Source organism: Pseudopipra pipra, chromosome W (assembly GCF_036250125.1).
Source record: "Pseudopipra pipra isolate bDixPip1 chromosome W, bDixPip1.hap1, whole genome shotgun sequence".
Lineage (NCBI taxonomy): Eukaryota > Metazoa > Chordata > Aves > Passeriformes > Pipridae > Pseudopipra > Pseudopipra pipra.
The window spans coordinates 7450707-7470853 of NC_087580.1; the positions used below are offsets into that span (position 1 = coordinate 7450707).

The following is a 20147-nucleotide window of genomic DNA, read 5'->3' on the forward strand; positions in this document are numbered from 1 at the left end:
GGACACAGGGACTAGGGACACTAGAAACAGGGATGGGACACAAACACCAGGAATGGGGACACCAATTTCCCTTTATTCCCTGCCTCCCTCTCCCGTGGCGTCGGGCTGCCCGGTCCCACCTCCGCCCTGGAGCAGGCGGCTGTAGGCCCCGTGGCGTTCCCGCAGCTCCGTCGGTGTTCCTGCCTCTGCCACGGCCCCACGCTCCAGCACCACGAGGCGATCGGCTGCTTCCAGCACCCGCGGCCGGTGGGAGACGACCAGCACGGTCCGGGCGAGCCCAGTGCGCACCCAGCGCTGCGCCTGGGGCCAGAGAACCCTGATCCCATCCCATCCAACCCTGCCCCACCCAATCCCATCCCATCCCACCCCAACCAACCCATCCCACCCCACCCCTTCACCACCCACATCTCCACTCCAACTTTCCTGTCCTCTCCCCACTGTCTCCGTCCACATTGTCCCATCCCACCCCATTCCCACCACCCCAGCCCCTCCATCCCATCCCATTCCATCTCTCTGTCCTCATTCCAACATTCCCAACTCCACCATTCCTACACCATCCCATCCAGCCCCATCACATCTCTTTATCTTCATCCATTCATCTCAACTTGCTACCATCCCACCTGCCCGGTTTTTATCCCATCCTCACTATTCCCATCCCACCATCTTGTCCCATTTCCCCAGCCTCTTCCCACCTTCCCACTCCCTACCTTGTTGACCTACCCCATCCCATCCAATTCCTTTGTCTTCATCTCATCATTCCCACCACCATCCCACTACCTCATATTCCCACCATCCCCTCCCCCCAGTCCCATCTCAGCCATCCCATCCCTCTATTGTCCATCTCACCTCAGTCCCACCCAATCCCCCTCATCCCACCCCACTCACCGCCCCCTCGTCTCCGTCATCCAGCGCCTCGTCGAGAATGAGGACAGTCGGACGCCGGAGCAGGGCCCGGGCCAGGGCCAGGCGACACCGCTCCCCCGCCGCCAACCGCCCCCCAAGCTCCCCCACCTCTGTGGGGGATCCCATGGGATCAGTGGGATCCAGCCCCTGGGGTCCCCCACATCCATCTTCCAATCACCCCCATGCTCAGCCACCTCTGCCAGAGTATCCCAAAAACAGCAGGATCCATTTCAGGGGTGCCCCCATGCTCCCAGCTCTCACCGGTGTCCCAGTCCCACTCCAACTCTGGGATGAAGCCCCTGGTTCCAGGATTCCCGTGGGAGCCCCCCCCGGTTCTCACCAGTGTCCCAGTCCCACTCCAACCCCGAGATGAAGTCCCTGGCCCCAGGATTCCTCCAGGACCCCCCAGCTCTCACCGGTGTCCCAGCCTTGTTCCAGCCCCTGGATGAACTCCATGGCTCCGGCAGCAGTGGCCGCCTCCCGCAGCTCCGACTCCTCACAGCGCTCCAGCCCCAGCACAACATTCTCACGGATCGTTCCGGAAAACAGGAGAGGATCCTGCTCCACCAGCACCACCTGCCCCGGCCCCGAGCCTGTGAGCCGTCTCAGCTCCTGGTGTCCCCATCCATGTTCCATGGCCCGATCCCAGTCTTGGTGTCCCCATCACTGTCCCCATGGTCTCCCTCCCTAATCCCACTGTCCCCAACCCCATCCTTGATGTTCCCATCCCATTTCCCACTGTCCCCATTCCTATGCCTGGTGTCCCCATCCTTTTTCCTACTGTCCTCATCCCTGTACCCAGTGTCCCCATCCCATTTGCCACTGTCCCCATCCCACCTCAGTGTCTCCATCCTGTCCCTGGTGTACCCATCCCTTTTCCCAATGTCCCCACCCCTGTCTCCCAGGTCCCAATTCCATTTCAGCCCCCATGCCTGTCCCATTGTCTCCATCCTGCTCCTGGTGTTCCCAGTCTCCCTGCTTTCTCCACCTGCCGGTGTAGGTACTGGTGTTCATATTCCTGCAGTGGGATCCCATCCAGCAGCACCTTCCCGCTCCCAGGATCCCGCAGCCGCTCCAGCAGTGCCACGGCTGTGCTCTTTCCGCTCCCATTGGGCCCTGCCAGTGCCGTCACCTCCCCGGAACGCACCTCGAAGGACACGTCCTGCAGGATGGAGACAGGTGATGCTGGAATTCCCATCCCTGGGAATCCACACCTACCCAGGATATGCCTTGAAGGACATATCCTGCAAGACGGAAAGGATGACACCATCCCATCCCTGGGAATGCACAACCTCCCCTGGATCTGCCTTGAAGGACACATCCTGCAGAATGACATTGGAATTCCCATGCCTGGGAATCCCCACTCCCCTCAGACCCACCTTCAGCACAGGGCGCTCTGGATGCCCGGGATATGTGAAGCAGACCCTCTGGAAGGTGATGTCACCCCGGAGCTTGGAAGGCTCCAGTGTCCCCCCAGTGTCCCTCGTGGGTTCCTGATCCAGTTATTCCCAGATTTTCTGCCCAGCAGCCATGTTGGTCATGAATTCATTGAAGCCGATGAGCAGCACCTGGGGAAGGGGAGGGGGTGGCACCAGGATGGATGGAAACGGGGATGGATGGATGGACACATGGATTCCATGGGATCACCTGGACATGGCTGCCAACCGTGTCCCGGTACAGCAGGAAGGTGACAAGGACCCCAGGAGTGATGGATCCATCACGGAGCTGCTGGTGGCTCCGGAAGAGCACCAGGACCCGGATGGCCAGTCGGAGGACCTGTAGGTGGGAACAGGGATACTGGTGTCCCCATTCCTGCTCCTGGTGTCCCCATCCTGTCCCTAGTGTCCTCATCCCAGTCCCAGTGCCCCCAACCTCGTCCTGGTGTCCCCATTCCCAGTGTCTCCATAACTGGTCTTGGTATCCCTGTCCCAGTCTCCCCACTTCCTTTACTGGTGTCCCCATTCCTGATCCTGGTGTTCCCATCCCTTGTCCTCAGCCTCCCTACTTCCTTTCCTGGTGTCCCCATTCCCAATTCTGGTGTTCGCATCCCTTGTCCTGGAGACCCCATCCTGCAGGTGTTGACATTCCCATTCCTGGTGTCCCCATCCCTGATCCCAGTGTCCCTATTCTGGTCTTCCCACTCCCATTCCTGCTGTCCCCATCCCAGCTCCTGGTGTCCCCTTTCCTGGGTGTCCCCATCCTGCTCCCAGTGCCCCCATCCCAGTGTCCTCATCCCTGATCCCATTGTCCCCATTCCTGGTGTTGCTATTCCCATTCCCAGCCCCCCTGACCCTATGGATGAGGGTGAATCCTGCCAACTCCAACTCCATCTGCTCCTTCAGCCTCAGCTCCTTGTCCAGGTTCTGGCTGTGCCGCTCCTCCTCCTCCTCCTCTGCTGAGAAGATCTGGATCGTCTCGATAGCGGCGATGGATTCCTGCACCTCTGAGGCCGTCCGGGCAGATGCTTCCAGCATGGATCGCTGCAGCGCCTGCGGAGGCACGGGGGGTGCCCAGCTTTCCCAGACTACTCTCCTGGCCCACCATCCACATCCCGTCCCCAGAATTCCCATCACACCCATCGCAAACTCACAATTGCATTCCCACCATCTCGCACCCGTGGTCTCCCTCCTATCCCCACCATTCCCATGCCATCATGCCATCCTTCCCACTTCCCATCCTGCTATCTCATCCTATCTCTCAGTCCCCATCCCACAATCCCCACTCTCACTCTCCCGTCCCATCCCCCCCATTCATATTCCCAACATCCCATTCCTCTGGTCACCTTCCCCACTCCCATCTCTCTGGTCTCCATCCAACCATCCCATCCTGTTCCATCCTGTCCCATCCCATCCCGTCCCATCCCAATCCCATCTTGTTCCCATCATTCCTATCCCAACTGTGCCATCCCGTCTCTTCTACACCATCCCGATCCCACCATCCAGTCCTCCCCAGTACGCATTCCACCATCCCATCCCCCCATTGCATCCATTCCTATCCCATTTCTTTTCTCATCCCACTGTCCTGTCCCCACTGTCCCATCCTGTCTCCATCCCACCTGATCCCATCCCATCATCCCATCACCCTGGTCCTCATCCCAGCATTCCCGTACCCACCATCCCCATCCCATCCCACCATTCTGTTCCATCTTCATAGCCTCATCCCACCACTCCCAAATCCACCAATTCTGTGCAGTCTCTTCCCCGTTATCCCCCTCCTATCCCCACTGGCCCATCCCCTGATATACACCCCATCCCATCATCTCATTCTATTTCACCCCATCCCTCTGTCCCCATCCCAGCATTCACACCATCCCATCCCATCCTAACTCATCCCCTGTCACATGACCCTGCTCTCCATCCCATCTTCACTAACCCATCACATCCCATTCCATCCCATCTCCATCACTCCATCCTGCCCCATCCCCAGCATTGCCATCATATCATCCCATCCTGTACATCCAGTTTCCATCCCATCCTGTGGAGAAGCAAGATTCAGGATGGGAACAGTTCCAGGCATGGAGAAAAGCATACAGCAATTGGCAGGACTTTCATATGGACTTTACTGTTATTATGTGGTTTCACTGTATTCATGCTACACAGTGCACAACTGCACATGCCCAGGCTTCCTCCTCCCCCTTTTGCCTGTGCCCTGTTCTGATTTGCTCCCCCATTTGTCTGTCTGATAGCCCACCCGAGGTTCTGCCCCCTTCCTCTGGCGGGACGGTTAAGAATCGGGTGCACACCTGAATAAACAAGTCTGCTTGCACCTATCCTCATGTCCTGTCCCCTCTTCCCTTCGGACTGCGACAGATGGCGCCCACCGTCGGGCAGAAAAGGTTTTTACCTTAAGAAAACCTCTCCCACGCCACAAAGGGCTTAGACAGCGCTGAGAGAAGCGTTTTCGTCTCACTGGTCCTTCCCGGTAGAACCCCAGATTACGGCAAGATAGCCACTGCACCAAGAAAGGTGAGCTCCGGGAAAAACCTCTAATCCCATCTCCCACCCTCACAAAATCAACTTTAAAACCAACTACAGACTAACAGAGGCCTAAGTAACTCCAAAAATATGGGCCTCTCGCTATCTACCCCTCAAAAGTTTGTATACCGCAAGCTTAAAGACTTTATTTTGGAAAATGGACACCCTTTAGACAAAAAATCCTCAAAATCCCTTGCTAAATGGCTTGAAAACAGAGGGGAAGCAATCTCCGACAGCATGTCTGTAAAAGACTGGGAGAAAATTGGATACAATATCTGGAGAGCGAAAGAGAGGGGAGACAAAATTGCTACTGAGGCCTTAATTGCCTGGAGATTGATTCTGATGATGCTGCAGCATCAGTTGATGAGTTCCAATGAAAACCTCCAAGAATCTGAGCAAAAATCCAAGCCCCCATCCCCAAAAATGGACGAGCCTCGAGGGTCCTGGAGCGGCGGGGGGGCGGGGGAGAGCGCGGACGGCGGGAGGGAGAAATAAAGCACGGAATACCGGCATCATGGCGTGGGTGAGCTAAGCGGCCTCGTGGGCGAAACCCAGGAGAGCAGGGAGCGAGCGCGGGAGCGCGCAGTGTGGAGAAACGGCATGCAAAGATTTCGCGCGTCTCCCGCCGGCACCGCCCCCCAGCCCGTCCATGGAAGCTCGGCCGGCACCGCCCCCCAGCCCGCCTTCGCGCCCGCCCCCCTACGCCCCCGGCATGACCACAGACCCTCCCACCAGAACATCCTCTCCCTCCAGCGCTGCCTCTACCCCCACGTCATCACCCTCCCGGGGTAGATGGAAACTAAGGAGCAGGGCCAGAGCCTCTTCCGACGATAACACCCGGGAAGATGGCCACGCCCATGAAGCCTTTGTTACCGAGGCTCCCGGCAGTTGCAGGATAGCAAATGCCTCTCTTCCATGCAACGATATTTGGAAAGCTTTCCAGAGAGAAGCCGCACAGGCTAACGATGCCGAGTTTTTAAAAGCTTTTCCAATTTACCTAGAGGAAGGTCGTGCCCCTGAGTGGCGTCCGGTGTCTTATACTATGTTAAAGGACATCAAAAAAGCGATTGTAGAGTACGGTTTAGGCTCACTCTATACTGTTGGACTTTTTGAATCGTTTTTTCTCGCCTGCCGGTTAATACCTTATGATATCAAAGTGGTAATTGATGGACTGTTATCGACTGTGCAGGCATCCATTTTTGAAGCGGAATGGAAACGTCTTATAGTTAAATATGTCAATGAAAAGATGGAGAGGCGTGGTATTCCTGTAAAAAATGCTATTGATATGCTGTATGGAGAGGGTAACTATGCCAGCCGACAAGACCAGGCTCTTGTGGATTTAAAATACTTAGATATTACAAAAGATCTGGCAATGGAGGCCTTTAAAAAGGTTGCTGATGCATATGTCCAAACACCCTCCTTCACCCTAATTCATCAGGGCTCAACAGAACCTTTTGTGGACTTTATAACCCGGCTAAAGGAAGCTATAGCACGGCAAGTCCAGCAAAAGGAAAGCCAAGACATTCTGTTTAATAAACTTGTGATTGAAAAGGCTAACGAGGATTGCCAACAAGTCTTAAAAATGCTAAAGGATCCTACACTCCTGGAGATGATAGAGGCTTGTAAGAATGTGGGGTCTAATTCTCATAAAGCAAGACTAATAGCTGAAGGTTTAGCTGGACCACAAACCTGTTTTCACTGTGGGGAGACAGGACATATTAAAAAGAACTGCCCACAATTAACTACAAAGACTGAGCTTCCCAAGACGCCATGCAAATGATGTGGGAAAGGCAGACACTGGACAAAAGATTGCAGGTCTCTTACTAACATCTATGGAGAACTGCTGCCTCCTAAAAAGTCACCAGACTTGAGAAGAAAAGTGACTTTTAATTCAATGCCAGATCTTAAACAGTGCACCTGTGAGCTGTCAAGAAACAAGGCAGCACCCCCTCAACCGCGTTCCATCCTGCGTAGCCCATCCCTTCAGCAAGTACCAGGAAATCACAGCAATCCCTGCAGTTCCCTTATCACGTGATCCCAATCCTAAATTCTCTCTTCTAACATGTTCTGCTTACTTTCCAGGATCTCGTAGTCCACAGAAGACCACTATCAATCACTAAGCTTTAGACACCATGGAGCAGTAGCATCTCGGGCTGGAAACAATTTTTAGGGGGGGAGTCACTCAGCAAATGCAACTGTCCACCTGTTTTGAAATTTTGCTTTCTCTGTTTGTTTTGTTACTAACTATTTCCTGTGTCACAGCATGCTGCAAAAAGGACTATCGCAACAGGCATTTTTCAAACTAATAAGAAAGGGTGAGATGTGGAGAAGCAAGATTCAGGATGGGAACAGTTCCAGGCATGGAGAAAAGCATACAGCAATTGGCAGGACTTTCATATGGACTTTACTGTTATTATGTGGTTTCACTGTATTCATGCTACACAGTGCACAACTGCACATGCCCAGGCTTCCTCCTCCCCCTTTTGCCTGTGCCCTGTTCTGATTTGCTCCCCCATTTGTCTGTCTGATAGCCCACCCGATGTACTGCCCCCTTCCCCTGGCGGGACGGTTAAGAATCGGGCGCACGCCTGAATAAACAAGTCTGCTTGCACCTATCCTCATGTCCTGTCCCCTCTTCCCTTCAGACCGCAACACCATCCCATCCCACCATTCCCATCCCCACCATCCCATTCCCCTGCTCTCCATCCCACCCCCACCATTCCCACTCCATTATCCCACCGCTGTGCCCCCTTTCCACCTCTCCTCCCCTCCCATATTCCCAACCTGTTTCCGGGCGCTGTGGATGCGGCGGGTGGTGATTCCGAGGGGCAGCTCCAGCAGTGCCAGCAGTGCCAGCCCCGGTGCCAGCCACACCATGGCCATCCCCACCACCAGTGCCATTCCCAGGCTGCGGAGCAGCAGGTTGGTTCCCCTCGGCACCGCCATGGACACCAGCGGCACCTCCGTGGAAAACCGCGCTGAGAGCTCGGCTGCGGGGCAGGAAAGGAGATTGGGATCATGGGGGGAGGACATGGGATGGGAATGGCAGGGCAGGATCGGACAGTTGGGATGGGATGGCAGGAATGGAGATGGTGGGATGGGATGACAGGATGAAGGTCAGGATATGGAATGGGATAGCAAAATGGGATAATGGGGGGGACAAGATGGGATGGGGACTGGGAGGACAGAATGATGAGAAAGGGGATGGTGGCAACGGGAATGGTGGGAATGGACTGATAGGGATGGGACAGTGGGGATGGGATGATGGGATGGGAATGAGAATGAGCACAGGGCAGTGGGATAGGATAGTGGGATTCAGAGAGGATAGTACAATGAGACTGGGAAAATGGGATAGGATAGAAAGGGATGGAATAGTAAGAATGGGAATGAGGAGAATGGGATGGTGGGATGGGATAATAGATGGGTGGGGTAGAATGGGATGGGAACTAGGATAACAGGATGATGGGAAAAGGATATAATGGTGGGATGGGGACTGGAGTCCCCTGGTGGGATGGTGGGATGGGACAGGTCTGGGCCATGTCCCATTACCTGCCGGCATTCCCTGGAAGAAATCCAGGTCCTGGTGCACCAGGTGGGAGAAGAGCTGGAGGCGCAGGCTCTGCCGGAGACGCGCTGCCGCCAGCAGGAAGAGCCACCCACGGCACCCAGAGAACAGGACACTGGGGGCACACAGTGACATTGGGGACGTTGGGGACATGGGGACACGGGCATGGACACTGGGAATGCCATGACCCACCTGGCTGCTTCGGCGGCCACCACCATCCCAACAGCTCCAGCGGTGAGTCCGTCTCTGTTCCTGATGGCGTCCAGCACCTTCCCGGTGACGTACGGCCCCGCCGTCTCCCCTGGGCGTCACCAGGACCGTGTCACCGCGGCACTACCGCTGGCATGGGGGGACCCGATTGTGGGGGCAGGACTCGATTGAGGGGACAAGACGTGATTTGGTGGCGGCGGGAGACAATTTCAAGGGGTCAGGACTCAATTTTGTGGTGTCAGCGCCCAGTGTAGGGATTTGAGACCAAATTTGGGGGTTTGACACCTAATTTTGGGGGTTCAGCACCCAATTTGAGGGGTCAGGACCCAATTTCTTGGGGGTCAACACCCATTTTTGGGCATCAGACCCTAAGTTTGAGGGTCAACACCCAACTTTGTGGGGGTTAACACCCAAGTTTGATTGGTCAGGACCCAATTTTTGGGTAGTCAGCACCCAATTATAGGGGTGTCACCACCCAATTTTTGGGTAGTCAGCACCCAATTATAGGGGTGTCACCACCCAATTTTTGGGTGGTCAAATCCCAGTGTAGGGGCTCAGCACCCAATTTTGGGATGGTCAGCACCCAGTCATAGGGCTCAGCAGCCAATTTAGGGCAATGAAGAGCCAAGTTTGGAGGTCCAGGATCCAATTTTGGAGGGCCAGCTCCCAATTTTGGGGTGGTGAGCACCCAATTTGGGGGATCAGCTCCCAATTTCGGGGGGGTCGGCTCCCAGTTTGGAGGTTCAACACCCAAGTTCGGAGTGGTCACCACTCAATTTAGGGAGTCAGCTCCAAATCTGGGCGTTCAACATCAAATTTAGGGGCTCCACACCCAACTTTGGGGTGGTCCCTGCCCAGTCTGGGGGGAGTCAGCCCCCAGTTCGGGGCTGCAAGGCTCAATGAATGGGGGGTCAGTGGCCGTCCCCACGTGCCCTCACCCTCCCTGCACCGTCACCCACCAGTGGCTGCCAGCATGAGGCAAAGGAAGGCGGCTCCAAGGACTTTCCACTCAGACCAGGCCAGCGCCAGGACCCTCCTGAAGGCAGCAGGAGCCTTGGGGACACCGCCGAGGGTCTTGGGGACACCGGGAGAGGCCTCAGGGACGCTGCCGGGCATCAGAGGTGTGGCCCAGGCCAGCAGGGCCAGTGCAGTGGCCGCGTGGGTGACCCCGAGCCAGGCAGGCGCCGCGGCCGCCAAGAGCCCCGGCCTGGCCCCGGGCGGCCCCAGGAGGCTCCGGAGGGTTCCGAAGACCGCGGGGGTGGCGGCGGCGGCGACTGCGGCCGCGGTGGCTCCGGGGGGCCGGTGCGGGGTCAGGAGCCGGGGGGCTGTGGCCAGGAAGGGCAGGCGCAGGGCGGCCTCGAGCCACACGCCCGCCACCCCCATGGGCGCCAGGGCCGGCACCAGCGGCCCCAGTAACACCAGTGCCAGCGCGTCAGCCACCAGCAGCACCCCGGGGAGCAGCGTGGCGGGCGGCAGTGCCATGGTGGAACCGGCACGGACCAGTCCTCCCAGTACGGCTTCCAGTGCAGCTCCTGTGCTGGGCTTCGGCAGCCTGTGAACTCACCAGTTAACACCAGTTAGGATCTGGGGGCTCACCAGTCCACACCAGTGCTCCCAGCTCAGACTGGGGTGCTCCCAGTACAGACTGGGGTGCTCCCCAGTCCATGCTAGTGCTCCCAGTACAGACTGGGGTGCTCCCCAGTCCATGCTAGTGCTCCCAGTACAGACTGGGGTGCTCCCCAGTCCACACCAGCTCTCCCAGTACAGACTGGGGTGCTCCCCAGCCCACACCAGTGCTTCCAGTCCAGTTCCCTGAGCTCCCCAGTCCATACCAGCGCTCCCAGTACAGACCGGGGCACTCCCCAGTCCATACCAGTGCTCTCAGTACAGACTTGGGCACTCCCCAGTCCACACCAGTGCTCCCAATACGGCCCCCTCAGCTCCCCAGTCCACACCAGTGCTCCCAGTATGGCCCCCTCAGCTCACCAGCGCTCCCAGTACAGACTGGGGCACTCCCCAGTCCATACCAGTGCTCCCAGTACAGACTTGGGCACTCCCCAGTCCACACCAGTGCTCCCAATACGGCCCCCTCAGCTCCCCAGTCCACACCAGTGCTCCCAGTATGGCCCCCTCAGCTCACCAGTGCTCCCAGTACAGACCCCTCAGCTCACCAATCCACACCAGTGCTTCCAGTTCAGCCCCGCAGAACTCTCCGCTAAAATTTCTCCCGAGACCACGCCCTCTCCCGCCCCGGCCCCGCCCCGTTCCGCCCCGGCCCCGCCCAGAGCCCGCCCTCTTTTTGCCCCCTCCCCGTCCTCTTCACAACCTGCTCCGGCTCCCTCTGCCCGGTAACCGATGACGTAACGGGACCATTAACCAGTCAGCGCCGCCATCGCGGCTGTGGGCGGGGCCAAGCTGGGGTTCCCGGGGATTCCCAGGGCGGAGTCTCCGCTGACCCCGCCCCCGCCCCGCGCGCCTTCGGCTTTCCGGGAAACGGCGGCGGCTGCCGGGAAAGGACCGGGGGGACTGGGGGGACTGGGAAGGGCTGAGAAGGGCTGGGGCGGACTGGGACACCGGGATACACCGGGACACGTCGGGATACGCCGGAACCACGACTGGGACCCACCGGGAGCAGAACCGGGACCCACCGGAAGACACAGGCACCAGAACCGGGAGCCACTGGGAGCCACCGGGAGCAGAACCAGGACCCACTAGGACCCACCGCGACTCACCGGGACCCACTGAAAGCAGAACCAGGACCCACTGGGACCAGACCGGGACCTCTCCGCGCCCCCCGCCCCCCGATGTTGTCCCCCGCCATCCGCCGGCTCCTGGCCCTGCTGCGCCCCGAGTGCGGGCAGTGGGCGCTGGTGGGGGTGCTGATGGTGGCCTCGGCCCTCGGTAGGGGGGGACCCCTATTCGGGGGGGCAGGACCCGATTTGGGGGTCAGGACACCACTGGGGGGGAAAAGACCCGATTTGGGGGGACAGGGCCCGATTGGGGGAGGGAAGGAGCCGACTGGGGGGGGGCAGGACCTGATCTGGGGGAGCAGGACCCAGTTTGAGGGGTCAGAACCCAATTCGGGGGTCGAGACTCAATTTGGTGGAGCAGGACCCAATATGTGGGGGGGCAGGACCCCTCTGGGGGGTGATTTGAGGGGTTAGGACCCAATTTTGGGGAGGCAGGACCCAATTTTGGGAGACCAGAAACCAATTTGGGCAGTTGGAACACATTTTTGGCTGGTCAGGACCCATTTTGGAGACAATTTTGGCAGGTCGGGACCAAATTTTCAAGGGTCAAGACTCAGTTTGGGGGGGTGACATCCAACTTTAAAGAGTCAGACCCAATTTAGTGGTTCAACACCCACTTTTCAGGGGTCCACAGCCCATTTTGCAGTGCAGGTCCACTAGGGAGTCACCACTCGACTTAGGGGCATCAGGACCCAATTTCAGGGCTCAACACCCAATTTTCAGGGATACACACCCAATTTTAGGTGTGCAGTACCCAATTTGGGGGCCATTACCCAACGTGAGGGATCAGCACGTAATTTTGGGGGGTCAGGACCCAATTTTGGGTTCAGTTGTGTGGGGTCGGGTGCAAATCTGGTGGGCCAATCAACCAATTTTAGGGGCCAGGACCCAGTATGGAGGGGATCAGCACTCAATTTCGGGGCTCAACACCCAATTTTGTAGGGCCCCACACCCAAGTTTAGGGAGTCAGGACCCAATTTGGAGGGTCAGCACCCAATTTTCAGGGGTCAACACTCAACTTTGGGTTCTCTGGACCCAATTTTCAAAGTTCAACCCCCAAGTTTGGGGTCTTAGCCCGCAATGGAGGGGGTCAGGACCCAATTTCAGAGCTCAACCCCCAATTTTGAGAGTGGTCAGTACCCACTTCTTGGGGCTCAGCCCCCAAGTCAGGGGCTCCCCACCCACTGTCAGAGTGTCCCCACAGGTGAGGTGGCAGGCCCATACTTCACGGGCCACATCACTGACCAGGTGACACAGGAGGACACGTCAGCGGCCATGTGGCCCTTGGTGGTGCTGGGGCTCGGCAGGTGGGTGACTGCAGGGCCGGGGGGACACCCCGAGGTGGCGATGCCCCTCGGTGCCCCCTGACCCCGCTGTCCCTGCAGTGCCCTCACCGAGCTGGTCTGTGACGGCACGGCGGCCGTGGCGCTGACGCGGGCACGGGCGCGACTCCAGTGCGGCGCGGTGGCCGCGGTGCTGCGGGGGGACGTGCCCGGCCCGGGGGGCAGCCTGGGAGACACGCCGGGTGCGGTGGCCGCACGGGTGACGGGGGACGCGGAGGCGGCGCACGCGGCGCTGGCCGACGCGGTGGTCCCGGCGCTGTGGGCGCTGGCCCGGGCCGGGGCCCTGCTCGCCGTGATGGCCTCACTGGCCCCGCTGCTGGCCCTGGTCACACTCCTGGTGCTGCCCCTCCTCCTGCTGCTGCCACGTGCCATCGCAGGCATCCAGCAGGTACCGAGAGGGACACAGGGACTGCGAGTACCTTGTCAGCTCCCTTGGCCCCTTGTCACGTCTGTGTCCCCAGTGTCACCTCCCTGCACCCCCTGTCCTCTCCCTGGGCCCCTCGTCACCTCTCCAGAATCCTCATCACTTCCTTGGGCCTCTTGTTACCTCCCTTTGTGATCTGTACCTTTGTCCCTGCACCCCGGTCACTCTTCTGGGCCCCTTGTCACCTCCCTGCAGCCCATGTCACCTCCCTGGGCCCCCTGTCCCCTCTCTGCACCCCTGGTCACCTCCCTGTACCCCATGGCACCTCCCAAGGCCCCTCATCATCTCCCTGGGTTCTGTCCAAGTCCCTCCTGTCCCCTCCTGGTGCCTGTTGTCACCTCCCAATGCCCACTGTCACCTCTTTCTGTCCCCTGTGCCCTCCCTGTCTCCCCATCTGCATGGTGACCTCGAGGTGACCTCCCTGTCTCCAGGGTGACCCCCTGTTCCCTCTGTGTCCCCCCATGATCCCATGCAGTGACCCTGCAGTGACTCCAGTGTAACCCCCGTGTGCTTTCTGTAACCCCCCGTGACTCTGTGGTGGCTCCTCTGTCCCCTCCCTGTCCCCACCCTGTCCACCCTCTGTGCCCTCCAACCCTGTGGTGACCCCCTGTCCCGTGTGTCCCCAGGACCTGGCGCGGCGGGCGCGGGCGGCGCTGGCTGATGCCACCGCGGTGGCCGTGGAGTCACTGGGGGCCCTGAGGACCGTCCGGGCCTTCGGACATGAGGCCGGAGTGACCGCACGTGTCCAGCAGCGCCTCAGCCACGGCCACCAGCTGGAGTGTGGGGAGGCCCTGGCCTACGGGGCTGGGCGCTGGGCCAGCGGGGTACGGGGACACTGGGGGGACACAGGGATGGGGGGCACAGGGGAATGAGGAACAGTGGTATGGAAACGGAGGACATGGTGGCAGGGGGATGGGGACATGGGGATGGGGGATGCAGGAATGGGGGAAATAGGGGCGAAGACAGGGTGGCAGGGGGCCCAGGGACATGGGGCATGGGGGCATGGGGATGGGGATGTTGGGTGTATTGGCAAAGGGCCAGAGGACATGCGGACATGGTGATCCACGGATAGGGGACATGCAGATGGGTGGCACAGGGCTGGGGGACATGGGGACAGGGTGGCATTGTAAGAGGGGACATGGGGACGTGGCAGCAGGGAGCTAGGGGACATTGGATGCAGTGGCATGGAGATGGGGACATGGGGACAGGGAACACAGGGAAAGGTGGCACAGGGCTGGTGGACATGGTGGCAGGGGGCTGAGGGACATGGGGACAGGGGGACCGGGGGACAGGGGACGTGGGATTGAAGTGGCAGGGGGCTGGGGGACATGAGGACATGGGGTTATGGGGATAGAGGGTATGGAGACAGGGGACATGGGGACACAGGGATGGGTGGCACAGGGATGGGAGATGTGGTGACAGGGGGCTGGGGACACAGGAACGTGGTGGCATGGGACTGGGGGACACAGTGACATGGGGCTGGGGTGACCCCATGTGACCCTGTGTCCCCATGTCCCCAGTTCCCGACGCTGGTCATGAAGCTGGGGCTACTCCTTGGGGGGGGACACTTGGTGACTGCAGGGACCATCACCCCTGGGGAGCTGGTCACCATCCTCATGTGCCACCTGAACTTCACCCGGGCTGTGGATGTGAGGAGCATGTCCCCACTGTGTCCCCAGCCTATTCTCAATGTGTCCCCAACCTGTCCCTCCTGTGTCCCCAACCTATCCCCAATGTTTTCCCCGCTTGTCTCCAGTGTATCCCCATTCTGTCCCCAACCTATCCCCAATGTGTCCCCGGTATGTCCCCAGCGTGTCCCTGTCCTGTCCCCAGCCCCATTCCCCATGTCACTGTGTTCTCCCATGTCCCCCCACCATGTCCCCGTGTCCCCACACCTTCCCAGCTGTCCCCCCATGTCCCCATGTTCTCCTAGTCATGTCCCCATCCCTGTCCGCTCTGTCCCCACCCCAACCCTACTGTGTCCCCTCCGTGTCCTCAGATCCTCCCCATGTCCCCTCACTGTGTCTCAGTGTGCACCTGCCATGTCCTTACCAGGTCCCCCTGTCCCCTTCCATGTCCCTGTGTCCCCATCCATGTACCCATGCCTGTCCCAGCCATGTCCCCCCCAAGTCCCCAACGTCCCCCCTGCCATGTCCCCTCCATTTCCCCAATCCCTGCCATGTCCCCATGCCTTCCTGGTTGTGTCCCTCCCTATCCCCATGCCCATGTCCCCATGCCCATGTCCACAAATCCCCCAGTGTCCCTGTGTCCCCAGGCCCTGCTGTTGTACCTCCCAGTCCTGGCTAAGGCTGTCGGCTCCTCCGAGACACTCCTGGAGCTGCTGGACAAGGCCAAGTGGGTGGCACCTGTGGGGACACTGTCACCTGCCACCCCCCGGGGCCATGAGGCCTCCAAGACTCCAGGCCTGTGTCTCAAGGACGTCTACGTGACCTACCCCGGGCGGTCCGAGCCCGTCCTCAAGGTGACAGGGGGGCATGGAGGACATGGGGGGTCAGGAGGGGACACAGAGATATTGAGGAAATGGGGAAATGGGGTCCATGGGACATAGAGGGGAGGTGAGGGAGATGGGGGACATGGGGGGACAGGGGAAGATACAGGGGGACACAGATGGGACATAGGGACATGGGGGCTATGCGGGGATGTGGGGGGACATGGAGGAGATTGGAAGTTGTGGGGGGACATGGGGACATGGTGAGGATATGGGGGCACCCGGTGGGGATATGGTTCACATGGAAGTGCTGGTACAATCCCCTTTCCCGGTTCTATCCCCATTCCAAGTGTGATCCCCTCTCCTGATGCAATCCCTATTCCCAGTGTGATTGCATTCCCATTGCAATCCCCATTCCCATTGCCATCCCTCTTCCTGCTATGATCCAATTCCTGGTGCGATCGTCAATCCCCTCTCCCATTTTTCCCGGTGTGATCCCATTCCCAGTGCGATCCCCAGTGCCCTCTCCCATTGTTCCCATTGCTCCCCGTGTGATCCCATTCCAGAGCGATCCCCAATCCCCTCTCCCGCTGCTCCTGTGGTTCTCATTCCCAGTGCGATCCCCAATCCCCTCTCCTGTTGTTCCCGCTGTTCCCGTTGCTCCTGATGTGATCCCATTCCCGGTGCGATCCCCAATCCCGTCTCCCGCTGTTCCCATTCCCGCTGTTCCCATTCCTGGTGCGATCCCCAATCCCGTCTCCCGCTGTTCCCGTTCCCGCTGTTCCCATTCCTGGTGCGATCCCCAATCCCGTCTCCCGCTGTTCCCGTTCCCGCTGTTCCCATTCCCGGTGCGATCCCATCCCCTCTCCCGCTGTTCCCATTCCCGCTGTTCCTATTCCCGGTGCGATCCCCAATCCCCTCTCCCGCTGTTCCCGTTCCCGCTGTTCCCATTCCCGGTGCGATCCCATCCCCTCTCCTGCCGCCAGGGGGTGTCTCTGTCTCTGGCTCCAGGGGAGCTCCTGGCCGTGCTGGCGCCCCCTGGCGGCGGGAAGAGCTCCCTGGCGGCGGCGGCGCTGGGACTGCGCCCCCTGGCGGGCGGGACGGTGCTGCTGGACGGGACCCCCCTGAGCCCCCGCGCGGACCCCGCCCTGCGGCGACAGGTGACACCCCCGGGTCACCCCGGCTCACTATGGCCACCTGCACAGCCCCACTGCCACCCCTGAGTCACCCCGGGTCCCCACTGCCAGCCCTTGTCACCAAACACCCTCTGACCCACCCTGTGTAGGTCCTGCCTTGCAGTGACAAGGTGACACCCCAGGCCACCCCTGAGTCACCCCAGATCCGCAGTGCTATGCCCGGGTCACCCCTGGGTCCCCAGCAGGTTCCCGCTGCCACCCCTGCGTCACCTACATGTCCCCTGGGTCATCAGTGGGTCACCAACGGGTCCCCGTGGCCACCCCCAGGTCTCCAATGGGTTCCCAACAAGTCCCCACTGCCACCCCAGGCTCACCAGTGACTCCCCAGTGCCACCCCTGTGTCACCAGTGGTCCACCATGGTCACCACCATGTCACTCTGCACCCCTCATTGGTCCCCACTGCCACCCCTGGGTTGCCTGGTGTCCTCTGCTGCCACCCTTGGGTCACCACTGTGTCCCCAACAGATCCCCATGGCTACCCGCATGTCACCAGCCAGCCCCACCATGGCCTTCCCAGCGCCCCGTGTCCCCAGGTGTTCCCTCCTTGTTCTTGCCACTGTGTCCCCCATGTACCAATGTTCTCCATGTCCCCATGTCCCCCCGTATGCCATCATGTCCCCCCATATACCTCCATGTCCTTCTGTCCCCCTATGTCCCCTGTCCCTGCAGGTGGCTGGTGTCCTGCAGTCTCCGTCCCTCCTGTCCCGCTCCCTCAGTGCCAACATCACGCTGGGTTGGGGACACGGGGAGGGGATGCAGGTGACACAGGTGACAGCGGCAGCACAGCGGGTGGGGGTGCACACCTGGGCCACACGGCTGCCACATGGCTACGACACAGGTAAGACAGCATGTCCCCCTGGCGTCCCTGCCATGTCCCTGTAGTGTTCCCAGTGTGTCCCCATAATGTTCTCTCACCATCTCCAAGGTGTCCTGTAATGTCCCCACAGCCTCCCCACCATGTCCCACTCTGTCCCCTCCCTGTTCCCTTATTGTCCCCATGGTGTCCCCTCACCATCCCCAGAGTGTCCCTGTAGTGTCCCCATAGTATCCCCACAGTGTCCCCATGGTGTTCCCTCTCTGCCTCCTCGCTGTCCCCTCACTGTCCCCCCTGTCTTCCCAGAACTGGGAATGCAGGGGGTGCAGCTCCCCAACACGTCCCCGGTATCTCCCCATGGTGTCCTTATGGTGTTGCTGTGCTGTCCCCATAGTTTCTTCTCTGTCCCTAGAAGTGAGGAGGGGGGGGTGATCCCCGCAATGTGTCCCCAGCATCTCCCCAGCATGTCCCCATAGTGTCCCTAATGTATCCCTGTGGTGTCCCCACTGTGTCCTCATAACGTCCCCTCGTCATACCCATAGTGTCCACTTACCATCCCCACGGTGTCCCCACAGTGCCCCCATGGTGTCCCCTCCCTGTCCCCTTACTGTCCCCAGAGGTGGGTGTACAGTGGGTGCGGCTCCCCAGTGTGTCCCCAGTGTGTCCCCAGTGTGTCTCTGTGGTGTCCCCACGGTGTCCCCTCTGTCCCCAGAGGTGGGCCCACGGGGGATGCAGCTCTCGGGGGGGCAGGCGCAGGGGGTGGCGCTGGCCCGGGCCCTGCTCAGGACCCCCCGGCTGCTGGTGCTGGACGAACCCACGCGGGCACTTGACCCCGTGACCCGGCGCCAGGTGGGTCACAGCACTGGACCCGGTCCTCGCATCCCCTGGCCCCATGGCCCCATCCCCTGGGTCCCTGGGTCCCCATGTCCCTTGGGTCCCCATCCCCCCCGTCCCTGGGTCCCCGTGTCCTCCAGGTCCCCAGTCCCCGTGTCCCCTTGGTCACTGCCCCTCACGTCCCCTGGGGTCTCCCGGGTCACCACATCCCCTGGGACCCTGCCCCCACGTCCCCCGGATCCTCATGTCGCCAAGTCCCTCATGTCCCCTGGGTCCCAAATCCCGGCGTCCTATAGGTCCCCATGTCCCTTGGATGCCATGTCCCCTCATCCCCCGGGTCCCCACATCCCCTACATCTCCTCGGTCCCTGTGTCCCTACATCCCCTGTGTCCCCACTCCCTGTGTTTCCATAACCTCTGGGTCCCCACGTCCCTGGGTCCCTCATCCCCATGTCCCCTGGGTCCCCATGTACCCCCTTTTCCCTTCCATGTCCCCAGGTCTCCTGTGTCCCAATGTCCCCACATTCCCTGGGTCTCTGCACCCTGTGACTCCCGTGTCCCCATGACTCCAATCCCTGTGTCCTCACTCTCTAGATCCCCACTTGTGTCCCCCCTGTCCCCCCACCCAGGGGTCCCCTGACACTACCATGTCTCCCCCCACCCCAGGGTCCCCCCAGTGCCCCTGGGCTCCCCCCGTGTCCCCCATGTCCCCCATCCCCTGACCCCTCCGTGTCCCCACAGGTGGAGCAAGAGCTGCTGGGTCCTGGTGGCCTCGGGGCCGGGGAGGGGCCAGCGGTGCTGCTGGTGACAGGGCAGGTGGCTCTGGCCCGGCGGGCACCCAGGGTGGCCCTGCTGGAGGGGGGGTGGCTGCGGGAGCTGGGCAGCCCTGGGGAGCTGAGGACACCCCCCTGGGAGACAGTAGGGGACAGCGGGGACACCTGGGAATGGGGAGGGGACACTGAGGACACTGGGGATGGGGAGGGGGACACTGGGGACAGTAGGGGTGGGGGACACTGAGGTGAAACAAGGACACGGATTAGGGATGGGGACACCAGGACCTGGGCTGAGGACACTGGGGGTGGTGACACTGGGGATGGGGACATCAGGGACAAGGATGGGGACATGGGGGACAGGGAGGGAGATACTGCATATAGGTTTGGGACACTGAGGTGGCATAGGGACAGTGGGATTAGGGATGGGGACACAGGGGACAGACATGGGGCCACCAGGGACAGGGATGGTGACATTGAGGTTGGATGGGGACACTGGGGACACCAGGGGCTGGCTGGGGACACAAGAGATGGGTTGGGGACACTGGGGACAGGGATGGGGACACTGGTGACACAGACATGGGGACCCCGGGGTGGGGCAGGGGACCGCGGGGCCAGGCCTGTGACAGTGACCAAGTGTGAAATCAGTCAATAAGTCACCAAATCAATAAATGTAGCATGAGACCCTTGTATAACAAGGAATAAGTGATGCTCCTCGTGCGGTGGTGAGACAAAGAGGTTTAATTCAAACTCGCGCGCCCTTTTATCCTTACAGATCATGTGACTTTCTTAACCAACCAGTTTACTAACTCTGGGGCATGCTCCTTGGGCTCTGTACCTGGCACATCCTCTGTGCCACCTCTGGCCCGCCCCTACACATCCCCTCTTTTAATTATATTAAGAAGTCACAAAAACA

At 60.0% G+C, this 20147-nt stretch overlaps 2 protein-coding genes across 2 annotated transcripts; one reads left to right on the top strand and one right to left on the bottom strand.

Moving 5' to 3' along the window:
- Positions 1 to 53: 53 nt before the first annotated feature.
- On the bottom strand, positions 54 to 10893 carry LOC135405903 (antigen peptide transporter 2-like). Its single transcript, XM_064640442.1, is given in 12 exon segments — positions 54 to 300; positions 886 to 1013; positions 1320 to 1479; positions 1892 to 2065; positions 2283 to 2471; positions 2551 to 2679; positions 3195 to 3392; positions 7662 to 7867; positions 8427 to 8557; positions 8635 to 8743; positions 9612 to 10204; positions 10793 to 10893. Coding segments are annotated over 11 exon segments (2175 nt in total). The 5' UTR covers positions 10135 to 10204; positions 10793 to 10893; the 3' UTR covers positions 54 to 72.
- Positions 10894 to 11099: 206 nt separating this feature from the next.
- On the top strand, positions 11100 to 19880 carry LOC135405904 (antigen peptide transporter 1-like). Its single transcript, XM_064640443.1, has 10 exons — positions 11100 to 11553; positions 12607 to 12709; positions 12788 to 13133; positions 13796 to 13993; positions 14690 to 14818; positions 15445 to 15651; positions 16605 to 16778; positions 17484 to 17652; positions 18341 to 18477; positions 19203 to 19880. Exons 1-10 carry the CDS (start codon positions 11457 to 11459, stop codon positions 19476 to 19478), a joined length of 1836 nt encoding a protein of 611 aa, XP_064496513.1. The 5' UTR covers positions 11100 to 11456; the 3' UTR covers positions 19479 to 19880.
- Positions 19881 to 20147: the final 267 nt, after the last annotated feature.

Excerpts from the sequence above, each read along its gene's own strand:
- LOC135405904 (XM_064640443.1), top strand. The coding sequence starts at position 11,457 with ATGTTGTCCCCCGCCATCCGCCGGCTCCTGGCCCTGCTGCGCCCCGAG. Across the intron at positions 15,652-16,604 it reads GGTCCGAGCCCGTCCTCAAG|GGGGTGTCTCTGTCTCTGGC; the intron begins GTGACAGGGGGG and ends TCCTGCCGCCAG. Across the intron at positions 17,653-18,340 it reads GCCACATGGCTACGACACAG|AGGTGGGCCCACGGGGGATG; the intron begins GTAAGACAGCAT and ends CTCTGTCCCCAG.